Below are 21,753 nucleotides of genomic sequence, written 5' to 3'. Positions count from 1 at the left end.
CTCTTCAAGTATTTTGACATATCCAAACTGATCCATGATACCTGGTATGCGATATATAGGCCCAACACCATAGTAGGAGAAACATGCCCATATCATGATGCTTGCACCACCATGCTTCACTGTCTTCACTGTGAACTGTGGCTTGAAGTCAGAGTTTGAGGGTCATCTCACAAACTGTCTGCGGCCCTTGGACCCAAAAAGAACAATTTTGCTCTCATCAGTCCACAAAATATTCTTCCATTTCTCTTTAGGCCAGTTGATGTGTTCTTTGGCAAATTGTAACCTCTTCTGCACGTCTTTTATTTAACAGAGGGACTTTGAGGGGGATTCTTGCAAATAAATTAGCTTCACACAGGCGTCTTCTAACTGTCACAGCACTTATAGGTAACTCCAGACTGTCTTTGATCATCCTGGAGCTGATCAATGGGTGAGCCTTTGCCATTCTGGTTATTCTTCTATCCATTTTGATGGTTGTTTTCCGTTTTCTTCCAAGCGTCTCTTTTTTTTTGTCCATTTTAAAGCATTGGAGATCATAGTAGATGAACAGCCTAATACGTTTTCCCCTCTCCAATCAACTTTTTAATCAAACTACGCTGTTCTTCTGAACAACGTCTTGAACGTCCCATTTTCCTCAGGCTTTCAAAGAGAAAAGCATGTTCAACAGGTGCTGGCTTCATCCTTAAATAGGGGACACCTGATTCACACCTGTTTGTTCCACAAAATTGATGAACTCACTGACTGAATGCCACACTACTATTATTGTGAACACCCCTTTTCTACTTTTTTTTACTAATAGCCCAATTTCATAGCCTTAAGAGTGTGCATATCATGAATGCTTGGTCTTGTTGGATTTGTGAGAATCTACTGAATCTACTGGTACCTTGTTTCCCATATAACAATAAGAAATATACTCAAAACCTGGATTAATCTTTTTAGTCACAATAGCACTACTATTATTCTGAACACTACTGTATTGTAGAAAAATAACTTTAGCCATTTGAATTTTCTATAGGGGGCCAAGTAGGGGTCAATTGAAGAATTGCATAGGGGTCAAAAAAATGTTCCAATCATATTGAAAGTGATACCACATTATGTATCTTACAATGATTCCAAAAAGGTATAGTCTGGACTATCTATAACTGAATGTTATGGGGTAAAAATAGCAAGAATGGTGACAAAGGATTAACAAATGGAATAGTTCTGACTGTGTTGAATGTTTGGTCTCCAAAGTAAAGCTCAAACAAATGTTTGGTCTCCAAAGTAAAGCTCAAACAATGTCAACGTCCATTGGATTCTATGACATGTGACGTGTTACCTCGTAACATGATAACTAAGCATGACACATGGTGCAAACTATTCCTTTTTAAAATCCTACTAACTCAACCAATAATTTGCATCATGTTTTACCATAATTGGAGCAACTTTAACGTTTGACCCCTGTACAAACTGAAAGTGACCTTTGTCGCCACGCTTGCTGTTTTTACCCCATAACTCCAGAACGAACATTCAGTCACAGATAGTCCAAACTATACCTTTTTGGAATCTTTTTGATCAGACACATAATGTGGTATAGCTTTCAATATGATTGGAACATGTTTTTTTTTACCCCTATGCAGTTCTTCAGCTGACCCCTACTTGGCCCCTATTGAAAATTCAAATTGCTAACGTTATTTTTCGAAAATATGTACCAAAAGGTATTCACAGTCAAACTTTGGTGCTTGTAACCAGATTTGAAGGATTCCTCTGCAAATATTCTGTTATCTGCTGCACTAGTGGTCGTTGTTTGCACTCGGGGTCGCCACAGGAAATCCAAGGTGGTATGTTGAACTGGCACAAGTTTTACGCCAGATGCCCTTCCTGATGGAACTCCATATTACATGGAGAAATGTGGCAGGGGTGAGGTTTGAACTGGGAACCTTCTGCACTAAAACCACTTGGCACTAACCAGTTGGCCACCACCACTGCATAAAAAATTTGACTTTTAATTTAATTAACTTTAAAAAAAAAAAATAGGTTCAGTTACCTTAATTTTCTTGAGTTAACTTGTTTGGGTTAACAGTGTGGAATGTCCCGAGAATCAGAGGTGGACAGTCCAGCCACATATTTGTTCCATCTTCCTATTAAACCAGCTGGTTGTAATTACTTCAACTCTTCAGGCAGGTGGATGAGCTAATTATTGAGATCACCTGCTTTAGGTGCACAGGTAGAAGGCAGCAATACATGGTAGGGCATTTACTTTCTGAAGCCATAGTTTTCCACCTCTGCCAAGAATGTGGTTTTACAATCCAAACCCCAGCTCATGCATGCAAGCTCCCCTCTGATGTGGAAGAAGAAAATAGGAATAACTGGTGCAAGCATTGAGAACATTTGGATGGTTACAACCAAACTGGTGTATTTGCAACTAGATTCTCCCCTGATCTTGGTGTTGACATACTTTCAAACTATTTGCCTGAATAATTGGGCAATGGTTACATTTTGGAAGATTGGCTCCACTAGGAACAGATTTGGCTCCTTTCATGTGACCACTGAATGTAATGATGTCAGTGACCTGTCTGATTCATAACTTTGGCTTGTAGGGACGTTTGTTCACTATTAATAGGACTGTGAATGACAGTCACTATGTGTCAGACGGGAGGGTGGAATTGCAAAGACCGGCTGTTTTTCATGCAAATACCAGCCTGGTGTGTGTCTTGGCAGTTGATAATTTCCAGGAAGGACTTGTGCTGTAAACAAATATACGTGTTGTGTCATACAATATGTGAGGACTGCACGATGGACACAGAGAAGGAGACAAAACATGCACAAGTTCTTGGGAAACTATGACATACCCTACATACAGGAGACATTTTTGCGTGTGTTAAAACTTGCACCATAACACTCACAAAAATGGTGCATCCTAATTTACGAACAGAATGCATTCAGGAATGCATCTTTCAAATATACAAAATAGTGTACTGTGTCCATTTAGTGCATTTACTCTGTACCTTCATGAATGTGCAGTTTGGGGTTTGTCCAACTGAGTATACAAATTTTGGGAAAGAACATGCAAATAGGTGAGGTTTGCACACACACTATTTATCTGAGTCTGTGTGGGACATCACAGCTCTGCACACAGGACACACAGTGTGAATATGTTTGTGCACTGACTATTACAATAAACAAAGACAGTCCCCTATTTCAGACATTTAATTATTTTTCCAAACACTGTATACAAGCAAACTGATGAGAAAAGTATGCAGCATTCTGCTAGACAAATACAGAGAACTGTGCACACAGCTGTCTGTGTGCATTCCACTGGCAGAAGGCAGCATAATTATTCACCAGTTTGCTTAAAGAGCATGGATGGAACAATAATTAAATGTCTGAAGTAGATCGGTTGTTCTTGTTTTTTGTTTGGGTTTTATTTATTTTTTATTTAGCACCAACAGTGGTTCCTACTGGTGGTGCTGTACAGCACATTTTGGTGATATGTGGCACCACCAGGGGTTCCCCTTTGATTAGCAGCCAACAAACCACTTTTCATGCTATTTAGCACCATTTGTTTTTGGAGTGAGTTGTTCATGTTAATCCAAAAAAAAAAAATAAAAAAGAAGTAATAAAACGATGTTTCTGAAAGCAATTCCATATATTCCAATCTTCCAGGTCTACTATCTCCCATCCTGCTTTGTTACACAACACGTGTCAATGTCCCAAAGGTTCAGTGATGCTCAAAGATTATGTCCCCAAAGAACAGTACGGAGAGCTGGTGAAACGCCGAACTCAGGAGTTCAGCAAACACAAGACCAGGTATATGTGGATGGATGGACAGATGGAGTGCTGTCATAGAATTAAGGCTTTTTTATTAATAATTTTCTTGGAGAAGATGTTGGTTTGGAAAATAGTCATTTTATTTTGATGATCTGTATTCACAGATACTTTTCCAGTGTGACTCAATACAATTTTCAAAAAGAAACTCCATTGCATATTTTGCATATTTTGACATTGTAATTGCTCACGGCCCAAATATTTTGGCACAAATGCGAATGCAGACAGGTCAACTAGGATGGTACACGATTTGTCAAGTACTTTGTCTCACATTTCTTGACCAGGAGTTGGATCAAATTATGAAAAACTTCACTCTGCAGGAAGCCCCACTTTTAATATTGTCCATAACTACCAAATATGTTGTTAGGATGAACTCTCTATTTTAATAAGTAAGTCCCTTTGGCTGCTCCCTTGTTTGCACTCAGGGTCACCACAGCAAATCTGAGGTGGACCTACATGGTGAATTGGCACACATTTTACACTAATGCCCTTCCTGATGCATCTCCATATTATTGACCTGGGAACCTTCTGCACTGAAACAAAGCACACTAACAACTTGGCCACTATCATGACCATCTATTTTAATAAGACTACAAAAATGACCCTGCTATAGTCAGTACATACATTATGCAGTCTGTGTATACACAAAGCTGAGGCCACTTTATTCTCTCTTTTCCCAATCACCCTTCAACAGGACAACTTCTGTGTTATCCAGACTGCTGTTTGCTCTGCCCAACTCTCCTCTCCAATATCCGATCCAAGGTTTTACAGTTCGACCTTTAACCCCTGCTCTCATACCAGGTAATGTTTTTACCATAGATTGTTTTCATTGGAGAAACCTTGCATGATATAACCCATAGGTTTTCTAAAGACGATGTGAAGAAAGGTGTGTTTTGTTGTTGTTGTTGTTTTTTTTTTTTTTTAAGATTTTGCAAATTTGTTAATAATAAAAAACTAAGAGGTCATGTTAGACTCTCGGTTCTTTGGGTCTGTCCTGAATCAACAAGACTCTGTTCCAAAAAGGACAGTTTAATTCATTTCATGTGGAATTAATCATACCAGATCTGGTGTTCTCATTGTCCCAAAGTCACGCAGGAGCTCGTTCAGGAATGAGACAATGAACACAGACATCATTGATAAAGAAATGTGTGTGCTTACGTGATCAAAAATTGGCATGTCATGTTTAGTCCATGTGGCTAACTAGGTCAAACTTTAAAGACATAAAAGCAGAACCTTGTGTTAGTGGAAATCTTTTCACATCTTTTCACATGATAAGATAATGAAAACCGCATAGTTTTTACAAGATATGCTTTAGTGCAGACAAATTATCCTAACAAGAGTACATGAAGTCACTGTGCAGATATTAAGAACATATTGACCCAATGCAAACTTGTGGCCGTCATTGCTCTTAACCTCACATAACCCCAGCAGAAATGCAACAATGTATTAACATGGCTTTAGAGAGTCTGAAATCAATATTATATGACATATGTACGAGGTCTGTTAGAAAAGTATCCGACCTTTTTATTTTTTGCAAAAACCATATGGATTTGAATCACGTGTGATTGCATCAGCCAAGCTTGAACCTTTGTGCGCATGCATGAGTTTTTTCACACCTGTCGGTTGCGTCATTCGCCTGTGAGCAGGGCTTTATGTGAGCAGTGGTCCACCCCTCTCGTCGGATTTTTATTGCGAATAAATGTCTGAACGATTTGGAGCTTTGCTGCATCAAATTTTTCCAGAAACTGTGAAAGACCTCCAGGTAGACACCATTCAGAAAATTCACATGGCTTTCAGGGACAATTTTATGGGGATTACACAGATTAAGGAGTGCTCCAGCCGGTTTAAAGACCACCCACAGCGGCTGAGAGCGCGGAGCGCCAGGCTCAAACCCCGCTGAAACAACCAGATCATTTCCAACGTGAAGGCTTTGTTAATCCGGGACGTCGTCTGACTTCCACAGAAATGGCAGAAGACGTGGACATCAAGACTTTTTCGGCACATTCCACTGTTACAGGAGTTTTTTTCATGGAAAGAGAAGCAGAGGGATGCACCACAGAGCCGCGAATGGCGCGGACAAAAGCACCTCCATGTTGGTCTTACAGGATGGCTTTCAGATGGCTTTCAGACGGCTTTCAGTGGCTTTTCAGTCATGTGACTATCCGAGAAACTGTGCATGAGCTGGACATGCCAGAACATGTCATGTGAGGCTTCATCACGGCGTTGCTTTGCACCACGCGGCTCCACCGCGACGCGCGGAATTCCTCCGCACGTCTGTCTCAATGTGCCAAAAAAGTGCAGATGTCCACGTCTTCCGCAATTCCTGTGGAACTCAGACGACGTCCCGGATCAACACAGCGTCCAGTGTGGAAATGAATGACACATTTCACTGTTACAGGAGTTTTTGTCATGGAAAGAGGAGCGGAGGAATTCCGCGCGTCGCGGTGGAGCCACATGGCGCAAAGCAATGCTGTGATGAAGCCTCACAGGACATGTTCTGGCATGTGCAGCTCATGCACAATTTCTCGGATAGTCACACGACTGAAAAGCCACCGAAAGCCATCTGAAAGCCGTCCTGTGAGACCAACACAGAGGTGCTTTTGTCCGCGCCATTTGCGGCTCCGTGGCGCATCCTTCCACTTCTCTTTCCATGAAAAAAACTCCTGTAACAGTGGAATGTGCCGAAAAAGTCTTGATGTCCACGTCTTCGGCCATTTCTGTGGAAGTCAGACGACGTCCCGGATCAACAAAGCCTTCACGTTGGAAATGATCTGGTTGTTTCAGCGGGGTGTCAGCCTGTTGATCGGCGCTCGGAGTGTGCCGCGCTCTCAGACGCTGTGGGCGGTCTTTAAACCGGCTGGAGCATTCCTTAATCTGTGTAATCCCCATAAAATCATCCCTGAAAGTCATCTGAATTTTACAAATGGTGTCCACCTGGAGGTCTCTCACAGTTTCTAGAAAAATTTGATGCAGCAAAGCTCCAAATCGTTCAGACATTTATTCGCAATAAAAATCCGACGAGAGGGGTGGACCACTGCTCACACAAAGCCTGCTCACAGGCGAATGACGCAACCGACAGGCGTGAAAAAACTCACGCATGCGCACGAAGGTTCAAGCTTGGCTGATGCAATCACACGTGATTCAAATCCATATGGTTTTTGCAATAAATAAAAAGGTCGGATACTTTTATAACAGACCTCGTATGTCAGTGTAACTTATTAACAGTCACATGTACATAAATATTCACAGCCTTTGCCATGAAGCTCAGAATTGAGCTCAGGTGCATCCTGTTTCCACTGATCATCCTTGAGATGCTTCTACAGCTTAATTGGAGTCCACCTGGGATAAACTCAGTTGACTGGACATGATTTGGAACCAAGCATGATGTCAAAGGAATTGTCTGTAGACTTCTGAGACAGACAATCTGGGGAAGGGTACAGAAACACTTCTGCTTTGAAGGTCCCAGTGAGCACAGTGGCCTCCGTCATCCTTAAATGGAAGACGTTTAGATCCACCAGGACTCTTCCTAGAGCTGGCTGCCTGTCTAAACTGAGCGATTGGGGGAGAAGGACCTTAGTCAGAGAGGTGACCAAGAACCCAATGGTCACTCTGTCACAGCTCCAGCACTCTGAAGAGAGGAGAACCTTTCAGAAGGATGACATCTCTGTAGCAATCCACTAATCAGGCCTGAATGGTAGAGTGGCCAGACGGAAGCCACTCCAAGTAAAAGGCACATGGCAGCCCACATGGAATTTGCCAAAAGACACCTGAAGGACTCTCAGACCATGAGAAACAAAATTCTCTGGTCTGATGAGACAAAGATTGAACTCTTTGCTGTGAATGCCAGGCATGATGTTTGGAGGAAACCAGGCACCATCCTTACAGTGAAGTATGGTGGTGGCAGCATCATGCTGTGGGGATGTTGTCCAGTGGCAGGAACTGGGAGACTAGTCAGGATTGAGGACAAGATGAATGCAGCGATGTACAGAGACATCCTGGATGAAAACCTGCTCCAGAGCACTCTTGGGGCGACAGTTCATCTTTCTGCAGGACAATGACCCGAAACACACAGCCAAGATATCAAAGGAGGACAACTCTGTGAATGTCCTTGAGTGGTCCAGCCAGAGCCCAGACCTGAATCCAATTGAACATCTCTGGAGAGATCTGAAAATGGCTGTGCACCGATGCTCCCCATCCAACGTGATGGAGCTTGAGAGGTACTGCAAAGAGGAATGGGCAAAACTGCCCAAAGATAGGTGCACCAAGCTTGTGGCATCATATTCAAGGAGACCATTATTCAAGGTCCATCAACAAAGTATTGAGGAAAGGGTTTAAATACTTATGTACAAATGATTTATTGGTTTATTTTTTAATAAATTTGAAAAAATGTAAAAAAAAATATTTTCATGTCATTCTCGAGTTTTCTGAGTATTCTGAGGGGAAAAGAAATCAAGTTACTCCATTTTGGAATAAGGCACAAGAAAATGTAGAAAAAGTGGAGCACTGTGAATACTTTCTGGATGCACTGTATATTGCCAACCTAGCCAGGCAGGAAGTGAAAAATTACATGTATTTGCATAATGCAGCATTATTTTGCAAGAGTGATGGGTAGACACACTGGAAATATGCAGCATCCTTAAAATTAACAAGGTCAGTGTGGATTATAAACGGCTTTGAAAAGACACAAACTAATCTACAACCTTAATGAGGACAGTGTCCGTGTGTCTCTGTTTTCAGGTTTAGGGCTGTATGCTGGAAAAAGAAGCAGCTACAAGGTTTGTGTGATCCCTTTGCTGCTGCATATTGACACAAGATTGCTAGAGCTTTATGATATCTGGAATACTTTAAGTAAATTAAATGGTAAATGGACCGCATTTATATGGTGCTTTTCCATCTGCATCAGTTGCGAAGCGCTTTACGAGGGCTGTCAATAAAGTAATGGTCCTTTTTATTTTTTTCAAAAACTATATGGATTTCATTCATATGTTTTTACGTCAGACATGCTTGAACCCTCGTGCGCATGCGTGAGTTTTTCCACATCTGTCGGTGACGTCATTCGCCTGTGAGCACTCCTTGTGGGAGGAGTCGTCCAGCCCCTCGTCGGAATTCCTTTGTCTGAGAAGTTGCTGAGAGACTGGCGTGTTGTTTGATCAAAATTTTTTCTAAACCTGTGAGACACATCGAAGTGGACACGGTTCGAAAAATTAAGCTGGTTTTCAGTGAAAATTTTAACGGCTGATGAGAGATTTTGAGGTGATTCTGTCGCTTTAAGGACTTTTCACGGTGCGAGACGTCGCTCAGCACTCTCAGCCGCCGTCGTCAGCCTGTTCAAGCTGAAAACCTCCACATTTCAGGCTCTATTGATCCAGGACGTCGTGAGAGAACAGAGAAGTTTCAGAAGAAGTCGGTTTCAGCATTTTATCCGGATATTCCACTGTTAAAGGAGATTTTTTTAATGAAAGACGTGCGGCTTGAAACAGGCTGATGACGGCGCCTGGGAGCGCTGAGCGACGTCTCGCACCGTGGGAAGTCCTTAAAGCGACAGAATCACCTCAAAATCTCTCATCAGTTGTTAAAATTTTCACTGAAAACCAGCTTAATTTTTCGAACCATGTCCACTTCGATGTGTCTCACAGGTTTAGAAAAAATTTTGATCAAACAAAGCGCCAGTCTCTCAGCAACTTCTCAGACAAAGGAATTCCGACGAGGGGCTGGACGACTCCTCCCACAAGGAGTGCTCACAGGCGAATGACGTCACCGACAGGCGTGGAAAAACTCACGCATGCGCACGAGGGTTCAAGCATGTCTGACGTAAAAACATATGAATGAAATCCATATAGTTTTTGAAAAAAATAAAAAGGACCGTTACTTTATTGACAGCCCTCGTACACATCAATGCTTCACATTCACTCCGATGTCAGGCTGCTGCCATGCAAGGCGCCCACTAAACACCGGGAGCAACTAGGGGATTAAGGACCTTACCCAAGGGTCCTTAGTGATTTTTCCAGTCAGGCTGGAACTTGAACCAAGGATCCTCTGGTCTTAAGCCCAATGCTTAACCACTAGACCATCACCTCCCATGGAATACATGCAATTCCAAGAACAGTGATGATATTTCACTTGATATTGTAACAGTGTAGGTTTGTATCCATTGGCTAATTCTGTCATTTAAATTGTACAGTGGCAACCTTGGGTTACCTGTGAACAAACAGCATGATTCTGGGTGCAAGCAGTGAGCATAATTTTGCATTTCCATCTTCCACAGTGACCCATCTTTCTAATCTGTGCAGATTGTGGTCCTTGGTCTGATTGTCTGGTTTGGTTGATGTGGTGTTTCACTTGTCTGCTATCTGCTTGGGACGTAACCTCAGTTTGCCATGTGTTCTGTGCTTCAGAGATTTTTTTGCTGCTACACTTGATGGCGACAAATGGATTTTGGGTTTAAATGTCCTCCCCTCCAAGTGAATTATTTTGTTTTTTTGATCTTTACCATACTGCTTTGTTAGAAGTAATCGAGAAATTCTTGTGTGCCCTCCAATGGACCACTAAACACATTATGCAGTTACAATCCTAATTCCAATGAAGTTGGGACGTTGTGTAAAATGTAAATACACCACAAAGACAAGATATTTAATGTTCAAGCTGATAAACGTTGTTTTTGTGCAAATATTTGCTCATTTTGAAATGGATCCCTACAACTCGTTTCAAAAAAGCTGGGACAGTGGTATATTTACCACTGTGTTACATCACCTTCTAACAACACTGGTGCCTGTAGAGCTCTTGCTTGCCTCTACTGGTGGTTGGCTCTCATTGCGGTATTGTATCACTTCCTGTTCTGGAGCACAGCGGTGTTTTGCTGTATCTGTTAGCTGTTTAATCTGCGCAGTTAGATTGATCTAGTTACTAGATAACGATTTGTTTCACAGTGTAATCTTCACGTGCCTTAACTAAAGCACTCCCTCTGCTGAATCACCTCTAAATTATTTACACATGATTCACTTTGTGTGTTTTTAGGAATCCGCTAGCTTAGCGCAGCTACTAGCTCTTAGCCGGTTTAGCATGGCGGCTTCTCCTGTCTCTCCTGCACTTTTCTGCTCTGGGTGTGAAATGTTTAGTTATTCCGCGGCCTCCTTTAGCAGTAATGGTACTTGTAATAAGTGTAGCTTATTCGTAGCTTTGGAGGCCAGGCTGGGCGAATTGGAGACTCGGCTCCGCACCGTGGAAAATTCTACAGCTAGCCAGGCCCCTGTAGTTGGTGCGGACCAAGGTAGCTTAGCCGCCGTTAGTTTCCCTCTGGCAGATCCCAAGTAGCCGGGAAAGCAGGCCGACTGGGTGACTGTGAGGAGGAAGCGTAGCCCTAAACAGAAGCCCCGTGTACACCGCCAACCCGTTCACATTTCTAACCGTTTTTCCCCACTCGGCGACACACCTGCCGAGGATCAAACTCTGGTTATTGGCGACTCTGTTTTGAGAAATGTGAAGTTAGTGACACCAGCAACCATAGTCAATTGTCTTCCGGGGGCCAGAGCAGGCGACATTGAAGGAAATTTGAAACTGCTGGCTAAGGCTAAGCGTAAATTTGGTAAGATTGTAATTCACGTCGGCAGTAATGACACCCGGTTACGCCAATTGGAGGTCACTAAAATTAACATTGAATCGGTGTGTAACTTTGCAAAAACAATGTCGTACTCTGTAGTTTTCTCTGGGCCCCTCCCCAATCGGACCGGGAGTGACATGTTTAGCCGCATGTTCTCCTTGAATTGCTGGCTGTCTGAGTGGTGTCCAAAAAATGAGGTGGGCTTCATAGATAATTGGCAAAGCTTCTGGGGAAAACCTGGTCTTGTTAGGAGAGACGGCATCCATCCCACTTTGGATGGAGCAGCTCTCATTTCTAGAAATCTGGCCAATTTTCTTAAATCCTCCAAACCGTGACTATCCAGGGTTGGGAACAGGAAGCAGAGTTGTAGTCTTACACACCTCTCTGCAGCTTCTCTCCCCCTGCCATCCCCTCATTACCCCATCCCCGTAGAGACGGTGCCTGCTCCCAGACCACCAATAACCAGCAAAAATCTATTTAAGCATAAAAATTCACAAAGAAAAAATAATATAGCACCTTCAACTGCACCACAGACAAACAGTTAAATGTGGTCTATTAAACATTAGGTCTCTCTCTTCTAAGTCCCTGTTAGTAAATGATATAATAATTGATCAAAATATTGATTTATTCTGCCTTACAGAAACCTGGTTACAGCAGGATGAATATGTTAGTTTAAATGAGCCAACACCCCCGAGTCACACTAACTGCCAGAACGCTCGTAGCATGGGCCGAGGCGGAGGATTAGCAGCAATCTTTCATTCCAGCTTATTAATTAATCAAAAACCCAGACAGAGCTTTAATTCATTTGAAAGCTTGACTCTTAGTCTTGTCCATCCAAATTGGAAGTCCCAAAAACCAGTTTTATTTGTTATTATCTATCGTCCACCTGGTCGTTACTGTGAGTTTCTCTGTGAATTTTCAGACCTTTTGTCTGACTTAGTGCTTAGCTCAGATAAGATAATTATAGTCGGCGATTTTAACATCCACACAGATGCTGAGAATGACAGCCTCAACACTGCATTTAATCTATTATTAGACTCAATTGGCTTTGCTCAAAATGTAAATGAGTCCACCCACCACTTTAATCATATCTTAGATCTTGTTCTGACTTATGGTATGGAAATTGAAGACTTAACAGTATTCCCTGAAAACTCCCTTCTGTCTGATCATTTCTTAATAACATTTACATTTACTCTGATGGACTACCCAGCAGTGGGGAATAAGTTTCATTACACTAGAAGTCTTTCAGAAAGCGCTGTAACTAGGTTTAAGGATATGATTCCTTCTTTATGTTCTCTAATGCCATATACCAACACAGTGCAGAGTAGCTACCTAAACTCTGTAAGTGAGATAGAGTATCTCGTCAATAGTTTTACATCCTCATTGAAGACAACTTTGGATGCTGTAGCTCCTCTGAAAAAGAGAGCTTTAAATCAGAAGTGCCTGACTCCGTGGTATAACTCACAAACCCGCAGCTTAAAGCAGATAACCCGTAAGTTGGAGAGGAAATGGTGTCTCACTAATTTAGAAGATCTTCACTTAGCCTGGAAAAAGAGTCTGTTGCTCTATAAAAAAGCCCTCCGTAAAGCTAGGACATCTTACTATTCATCACTAATTGAAGAAAATAAGAACAACCCCAGGTTTCTTTTCAGCACTGTAGCCAGGCTGACAAAGAGTCAGAGCTCTATTGAGCCGAGTATTCCTTTAACTTTAACTAGTAATGACTTCATGACTGTCTTTGCTAATAAAATTTTAACTATTAGAGAAAAAATTACTCATAACCATCCCAAAGACGTATCGTTATCTTTGGCTGCTTTCAGTGATGCCGGTATTTGGTTAGACTCTTTCTCTCCGATTGTTCTGTCTGAGTTATTTTCATTAGTTACTTCCTCCAAACCATCAACATGTCTATTAGACCCCATTCCTACCAGGCTGCTCAAGGAAGCCCTACCATTATTTAATGCTTCGATCTTAAATATGATCAATCTATCTTTATTAGTTGGCTATGTATCACAGGCTTTTAAGGTGGCAGTAATTAAACCATTACTTAAAAAGCCATCACTTGACCCAGCTATCTTAGCTAATTATAGGCCAATCTCCAACCTTCCTTTTCTCTCAAAAATTCTTGAAAGGGTAGTTGTAAAACAGCTAACTGATCATCTGCAGAGGAATGGTCTATTTGAAGAGTTTCAGTCAGGTTTTAGAATTCATCATAGTACAGAAACAGCATTAGTGAAGGTTACAAATGATCTTCTTATGGCCTCAGACAGTGGACTCATCTCTGTGCTTGTTCTGTTAGCCCTCAGTGCTGCTTTTGATACTGTTGACCATAAAATTTTATTACAGAGATTAGAGCATGCCATAGGTATTAAAGGCACTGCTCTGCGGTGGTTTGAATCATATTTATCTACAATTACAATTACAATTTGTTCATGTAAATGGGGAATCTTCTTCACAGACTAAGGTTAATTATGGAGTTCCACAAGGTTCTGTGCTAGGACCAATTTTATTCACTTTATACATGCTTCCCTTAGGCAGTATTATTAGACGGCATTGCTTAAGTTTTCATTGTTACGCAGATGATACCCAGCTTTATCTATCCATGAAGCCAGAGGACACACACCAATTAGCTAAACTGCAGGATTGTCTTACAGACATAAAGACATGGATGACCTCTAATTTCCTGCTTTTAAACTCAGATAAAACTGAAGTTATTGTACTTGGCCCCACAAATCTTAGAAACATGGTGTCTAACCAGATCCTTACTCTGGATGGCATTACCCTGACCTCTAGTAATACTGTGAGAAATCTTGGAGTCATTTTTGATGAGGATATGTCATTCAATGCGCATATTAAACAAATATGTAGGACTGCTTTTTTGCATTTACGCAATATCTCTAAAATTAGAAAGGTCTTGTCTCAGAGTGATGCTGAAAAACTAATTCATGCATTTATTTCCTCTAGGCTGGACTATTGTAATTCATTATTATCAGGTTGTCCTAAAAGTTCCCTGAAAAGCCTTCAGTTAATTCAAAATGCTGTAGCTAGAGTACTAACGGGGACTACAAGGAGAGAGCATATCTCACCCATATTGGCCTCTCTTCATTGGCTTCCTGTTAATTCTAGAATAGAATTTAAAATTCTTCTTCTTACTTATAAGGTTTTGAATAATCAGGTCCCATCTTACCTTAGGGACCTCATAGTACCATATCACCCCAATAGAGCGCTTCCCTCTCAGACTGCAGGCTTACTTGTAGTTGCTAGGGTTTGTAAGAGTAGAATGGGAGGCAGAGCCTTCAGCTTTCAGGCTCCTCTCCTGTGGAACCAGCTCCCAATTCAGATCAGGGAGACAGACACCCTCTCTACTTTTAAGATTAGGCTTAAAACTTTCCTTTTTGCTAAAGCTTATAGTTAGGGCTGGATCAGGTGACCCTGAACCATCCCTTAGTTATGCTGCTATAGACTTAGACTGCTGGGGGGTTCCCATGATGCACTGAGTGTTTCTTTCTCTTTTTGCTCTGTATGCACCACTCTGCATTTAATCATTAGTGATTGATCTCTGCTCCCCTCCACAGCATGTCTTTTTCCTGGTTCTCTCCCTCAGCCCCAACCAGTCCCAGCAGAAGACTGCCCCTCCCTGAGCCTGGTTCTGCTGGAGGTTTCTTCCTGTTAAAAGGGAGTTTTTCCTTCCCACTGTCGCCAAGTGTTTGCTCACAGGGGGTCGTTTTGACCGTTGGGGTTTTTACGTAATTATTGTATGGCCTTGCCTTACAATATAAAGCGCCTTGGGGCAACTGTTTGTTGTGATTTGGCGCTATATAAATAAAATTGATTGATTGATTGATTGAACACTCAATAACCATTTGGGAACTGAGGACACTGTTGAAATTTTGTAGGTGGAATTCTTTCCCATTCTTGCTTGATGTACGACTTCAGTTATTCAACAGTCCGGGGTCTCCGTATTTAGCGCTTCATAATGTGCCACACATTTTCAATGGGCGACAGGTCTGGACTGCAGGCAGGCCAGTCTAGTACCCGTACTCTTTTACTACAAAGCCACGCTGTTGTAACACGTGCAGAATGTGGCTTGACATTGTCTTGCTGAAATAAGCAGGGATGTACCTGAAAAAGATGTTGCTTGGATGGCAGCATGTGTTTCTCCAAAACCTGGATGTATCTTTCAGCATTGATGGTGCCATCACAGTTGTGTAAGTTGCCCATGCCATGGGCATTAACACACCCCCATACCATCACAGATGCTGGCTTTTGAACTTTGCGTTGGTAACAATCTGGATGGTCTTTTTCCTCTTTTGTCTGGAGGACACGACGTCTATGATTTCCAAAAACAATTTGAAATGTGGACTCATCAGATCACACCACACTTTTCCACTTTGTGTCTGTCCATTTCAAATTAGCTCAGGCCCAGAGACGGTGGAGGCATTTCTGGATGTTTTTGATGTATGGCTTTCACTTTGCATGGTAGAGTTTTAACTTGTAGATGTAGCGACTGTTAACTGACAATGGTTTTCTAAAGTGTTCCTGAGCCCACGCAGTGCCACATGAGGGATCGAAGGTCACGGGCATTCAATGTTGGTTTTCAGCCTTGCCGCTTACATGTAGAAAGTTCTCTAGATTCTCTGAGTTTTCTGATTATATTATGGACTGTAGATGATGGAATCCCTAAATTCCTTGCAATTGAATGTTGAGAAACATTGTTCTTAAACTGTTGGACTATTTTTTTCATGCAGTTGTTCACAAAGTGGTGATCCTTGGTGATCCTCATCCCATCTTTTTTTGTGAATGGCTGAGACTTTTGGGGATGCTCCATTTATACCCAGTCATTAGTGTTCTCAGTTCCCGAACACTTATTGAGTGTTGGTAGAAGGAAAGGTGATGTAACACAGTGGTAAACATACCACTGTCCCAGCTTTTTTGAAACATGTTGCCGGCATCCATTTCAAAATGAGCAAATATTTGGACAAAAACAATAAAGTTTATCAGTTTGAACATTAAATATCTTGTCTTTGTGGTGTATTCAATTGAATATAGGTTGAAGAGGATTTGCAAATCACTGCATTCTGTTTTTATTTACATTTTACACAACGTCCCAACAGGTTTTTGGACAGTGACATAATTTTTAGAATTTTGCCTCCACATCATCACAATGGAGTTTAAAACAAAAACAAGATGTAGACTTTCAGCTTGATTTCAAAAGGATCAACAAAAAACTTATAACCATTTCTTTTATACACAGTCCCTCCATTGTCAAACGCCGTAATTAATTGGACAAACTAATTACAAAAATTGTTTACAGTGGTCCCTCGCTATAACACGGTTCACCTTTTGCAGTTTCGCAGATTTTTTTAGTGCAGTTTTTAACAGCGCATTGTGTTCTGCGTCCTTATCAGGCGGGCCGGTCGCGGCACCGGTCGGCATCACCGCGATTGCTCTCACTGAGTCTGCTTACTGAGTCTGCGGGCTCAGTAAACGCCGCAGCGGGCCACTCACACCGCCCCCCTGTCTGCTGTGCAGAGCTGCAGACAACTCTGGCAACAGGTCAATTCAATTTTCAATCAATTTTTTTTTTTATATAGCGCCAAATCACAACAAACAGTTGCCCCAAGGCGCTTTATATTGTAAGGCAAGGCCATACAATAATTATGTAAAACCCCAACGGTCAAAACGACCCCCTGTGAGCAAGCACTTGGCTACAGTGGGAAGGAAAAACTCCCTTTTAACAGGAAGAAACCTCCAGCAGAACCAGGCTCAGGGAGGGGCAGTCTTCTGCTGGGACTGGTTGGGGCTGAGGGAGAGAACCAGGAAAAAGACATGCTGTGGAGGGGAGCAGAGATCGATCACTAATGATTAAATGCAGAGTGGTGCATACAGAGCAAAAAGAAAAAGAAACAGTGCATCATGGGAACCCCCCAGCAGTCTACGTCTATAGCAGCATAACTAAGGGATGGTTCAGGGTCACCTGATCCAGCCCTAACTATAAGCTTTAGCAAAAAGGAAAGTTTTAAGCCTAATCTTAAAAGTAGAGAGGGTGTCTGTCTCCCTGATCTGAATTGGGAGCTGGTTCCACAGGAGAGGAGCCTGAAAGCTGAAGGCTCTGCCTCCCATTCTACTCTTACAAACCCTAGGAACTACAAGTAAGCCTGCAGTCTGAGAGCAAAGCGCTCTATTGGGGTAATATGGTACTACGAGGTCCCTAAGATAAGATGGGACCTGATTATTCAAAACCTTATAAGTAAGAAGAAGAATTTTAAATTCTATTCTAGAATTAACAGGAAGCCAATGAAGAGAGGCCAATATGGGTGAGATATGCTCTCTCCTTCTAGTCCCCGTCAGTACTCTAGCTGCAGCATTTTGAATTAACTGAAGGCTTTTTAGGGAACTTTTAGGACAACCTGATAATAATGAATTACAATAGTCCAGCCTAGAGGAAATAAATGCATGAATTAGTTTTTCAGCATCACTCTGAGACAAGACCTTTCTGATTTTAGAGATATTGCGTAAATGCAAAAAAGCAGTCCTACATATTTGTTTAATATGCACTTTGAATGACATATCCTGATCAAAAATGACTCCAAGATTTCTCACAGTATTACTAGAGGTCAGGGTAATGCCATCCAGAGTAAGGATCTGGTTAGACACCATGTTTCTAAGATTTGTGGGGCCAAGTACAATAACTTCAGTTTTATCTGAGTTTAAAAGCAGGAAATTAGAGGTCATCCATGTCTTTATGTCTGTAAGACAATCCTGCAGTTTAGCTAATTGGTGTGTGTCCTCTGGCTTCATGGATAGATAAAGCTGGGTATCATCTGCGTAACAATGAAAATTTAAGCAATACCGTCTAATAATACTGCCTAAGGGAAGCATGTATAAAGTGAATAAAATTGGTCCTAGCACAGAACCTTGTGGAACTCCATAATTAACTTTAGTCTGTGAAGAAGATTCCCCATTTACATGAACAAATTGTAATCTATTAGACAAATATGATTCAAACCACCGCAGCGCAGTGCCTTTAATACCTATGGCATGCTCTAATCTCTGTAATAAAATTTTATGGTCAACAGTATCAAAAGCAGCACTGAGATCTAACAGAACAAGCACAGAGATGAGTCCACTGTCCGAGGCCATAAGAAGATCATTTGTAACCTTCACTAATGCTGTTTCTGTACTATGATGAATTCTAAAACCTGACTGAAACTCTTCAAATAGACCATTCCTCTGCAGATGATCAGTTAGCTGTTTTACAACTACCCTTTCAAGAATTTTTGAGAGAAAAGGAAGGTTGGAGATTGGCCTATAATTAGCTAAGATAACTGGGTCAAGTGATGGCTTTTTAAGTAATGGTTTAATTACTGCCACCTTAAAAGCCTGTGGTACATAGCCAACTAACAAAGATAGATTGATCATATTTAAGATCGAAGCATTAAATAATGGTAGGGCTTCCTTGAGCAGCCTGGTAGGAATGGGGTCTAATAAACATGTTGATGGTTTGGATGAAGTAACTAATGAGAATAACTCAGACAGAACAATCGGAGAGAAAGAGTCTAACCAAATACCGGCATCACTGAAAGCAGCCAAAGATAACGATACGTCTTTGGGATGGTTATGAGTAATTTTTTCTCTAATAGTTAAAATTTTGTTAGCAAAGAAAGTCATGAAGTCATTACTAGTTAAAGTTAATGGAATACTCAGCTCAATAGAGCTCTGACTCTTTGTCAGCCTGGCTACAGTGCTGAAAAGAAACCTGGGGTTGTTCTTATTTTCTTCAATTAGTGATGAGTAGAAAGATGTCCTAGCTTTACGAAGGGCTTTTTTATAGAGCAACAGACTCTTTTTCCAGGCTAAGTGAAGATCTTCTAAATTAGTGAGACGCCATTTCCTCTCCAACTTACGGGTTATCTGCTTTAAGCTACGAGTTTGTGAGTTATACCACGGAGTCAGACACTTCTGATTTAAAGCTCTCTTTTTCAGAGGAGCTACAGCATCCAAAGTTGTCTTCAATGAGGATGTAAAACTATTGACGAGATACTCTATCTCCCTTACAGAGTTTAGGTAGCTACTCTGCACTGTGTTGGTATATGGCATTAGAGAACATAAAGAAGGAATCATATCCTTAAACCTAGTTACAGCGCTTTCTGAAAGACTTCTAGTGTAATGAAACTTATTCCCCACTGCTGGGTAGTCCATCAGAGTAAATGTAAATGTTATTAAGAAATGATCAGACAGAAGGGAGTTATCAGGGAATACTGTTAAGTCTTCTATTTCCATACCATAAGTCAGAACAAGATCTAAGATATGATTAAAGTGGTGGGTGGACTCATTTACTTTTTGAGCAAAGCCAATAGAGTCTAATAATAGATTAAATGCAGTGTTGAGGCTGTCATTCTCAGCATCTGTGTGGATGTTAAAATCGCCCACTATAATTATCTTATCTGAGCTAAGCACTAAGTCAGACAAAAGGTCTGAAAATTCACAGAGAAACTCACAGTAACGACCAGGTGGACGATAGATAATAACAAATAAAACTGGTTTTTGGGACTTCCAATTTGGATGGACAAGACTAAGAGACAAGCTTTCAAATGAATTAAAGCTCTGTCTGGGTTTTGGATTAATTAATAAGCTGGAATGGAAGATTGCTGCTAATCCTCCACCCCGGCCCGTGCTACGAGCATTCTGACAGTTAGTGTGACTCGGGGGTGTTGACTCATTTAAACTAACATATTCATCCTGCTGTAACCAGGTTTCTGTTAGGCAGAATAAATCAATATGTTGATCAATTATTATATCATTTACCAACAGGGACTTAGAAGAGAGAGACCTAATGTTTAATAGACCACATTTAACTGTTTTAGTCTGTGGTGCAGTTGAAGGTGCTATATTATTTTTTCTTTTTGAATTTTTATGCTTAAATAGATTTTTGCTGGTTATTGGTAGTCTGGGAGCAGGCACCGTCTCTACGGGGATGGGGTAATGAGGGGATGGCAGGGGGAGAGAAGCTGCAGAGAGGTGTGTAAGACTACAACTCTGCTTCCTGGTCCCAACCCTGGATAGTCACGGTTTGGAGGATTTAAGAAAATTGGCCAGATTTCTAGAAATGAGAGCTGCTCCATCCAAAGTGGGATGGCTGCCGTCTCTCCTAACAAGACCAGGTTTTCCCCAGAAGCTTTGCCAATTATCTATGAAGCCCACCTCATTTTTTGGACACCACTCAGACAGCCAGCAATTCAAGGAGAACATGCGGCTAAACATGTCACTCCCGGTCTGATTGGGGAGGGGCCCAGAGAAAACTACAGAGTCCGACATTGTTTTTGCAAAGTTACACACCGATTCAATGTTAATTTTAGTGACCTCCGATTGGCGTAACCGGGTGTCATTACTGCCGACGTGAATTACAATCTTACCAAATTTACGCTTAGCCTTAGCCAGCAGTTTCAAATTTCCTTCAATGTCGCCTGCTCTGGCCCCCGGAAGACAATTGACTATGGTTGCTGGTGTCGCTAACTTCACATTTCTCAAAACAGAGTCGCCAATAACCAGAGTTTGATCCTCGGCGGGTGTATCGTCGAGTGGGGAAAAACGGTTAAAGATGTGAACGGGTTGGCGGTGTACACGGGGCTTCTGTTTAGGGCTACGCTTCCTCCTCACAGTCACCCAGTCGGCCTGCTTTCCCGGCTGCTCGGGATCTGCCAGGGGGGAACTAACGGCGGCTAAGCTACCTTGGTCCGCACCGACTACAGGGGCCTTGCTAGCTGTAGAATTTTCCACGGTGCGGAGCCGAGTCTCCAATTCGCCCAGCCTGGCCTCCAAAGCTACGAATAAGCTACACTTATTACAAGTACCATTACTGCTAAAGGAGGCCGAGGAATAACTAAACATTTCACACCCAGAGCAGAAAAGTGCGGGAGGTCCAGAGACTATCTTGCTGTTTTGATGCGGAGCGCTCCGGCAGCCACAGAGCTCCGTGGCCATAACTTGGATTCTTTGCGGGTCCCGCATCCGTACCCCCGGAGGCAGTGAGCGAAGGGAGAGCATGTGCATTGTGTTCTGCATGTGTCCGTTTATAATCTTCTCTCCCAGAAGAAAAAAGAGTGTTTACACAGGAGAGAAAAGTGAGAAATTGTTAATGCCTGTTTGAGAAAAGTGTATAAAGTGTGTAGTGAGGGGTTTTACAGCCTTAAAAGATTTATAATAATTGTAAAAAATAACACTGACTACTTTGCAGATTTCACCTATTGCGGGTTATTTTTAGAACGTAACTCCCGCGATAAACGAGGGACCACTGTATACAAATCAATTTTAGAGTCAGATGTTCAAACGAATTATATTTTTGACCCCCA

The 21,753-nt window shown here is 41.8% G+C and overlaps 1 protein-coding gene across 2 annotated transcripts in view; it reads left to right on the top strand.

Annotated features, from left to right (window-relative positions):
- LOC117528113 (beta-1,4 N-acetylgalactosaminyltransferase 2-like) overlaps positions 1 to 21,753 on the top strand; it is a 47,855-nt gene that overhangs the window by 4,861 nt on the left and 21,241 nt on the right. For both annotated transcript variants that reach the window (XM_034190674.1, XM_034190673.1), the window contains exons 3-5: positions 3,643 to 3,786; positions 4,499 to 4,605; positions 8,542 to 8,579. In XM_034190674.1, coding sequence (XP_034046565.1) covers positions 3,643 to 3,786; positions 4,499 to 4,605; positions 8,542 to 8,579 — 289 coding nt within the window. The remainder of the gene's footprint in view (positions 1 to 3,642; positions 3,787 to 4,498; positions 4,606 to 8,541; positions 8,580 to 21,753) is intronic.

Source organism: Thalassophryne amazonica, chromosome 16, assembly GCF_902500255.1.
Source record: "Thalassophryne amazonica chromosome 16, fThaAma1.1, whole genome shotgun sequence".
NCBI classification, from domain to species: domain Eukaryota; kingdom Metazoa; phylum Chordata; class Actinopteri; order Batrachoidiformes; family Batrachoididae; genus Thalassophryne; species Thalassophryne amazonica.
The sequence above is the reverse complement of the archived record's forward strand: the minus strand, read 5'-3'. Positions and strand labels throughout refer to the sequence as shown.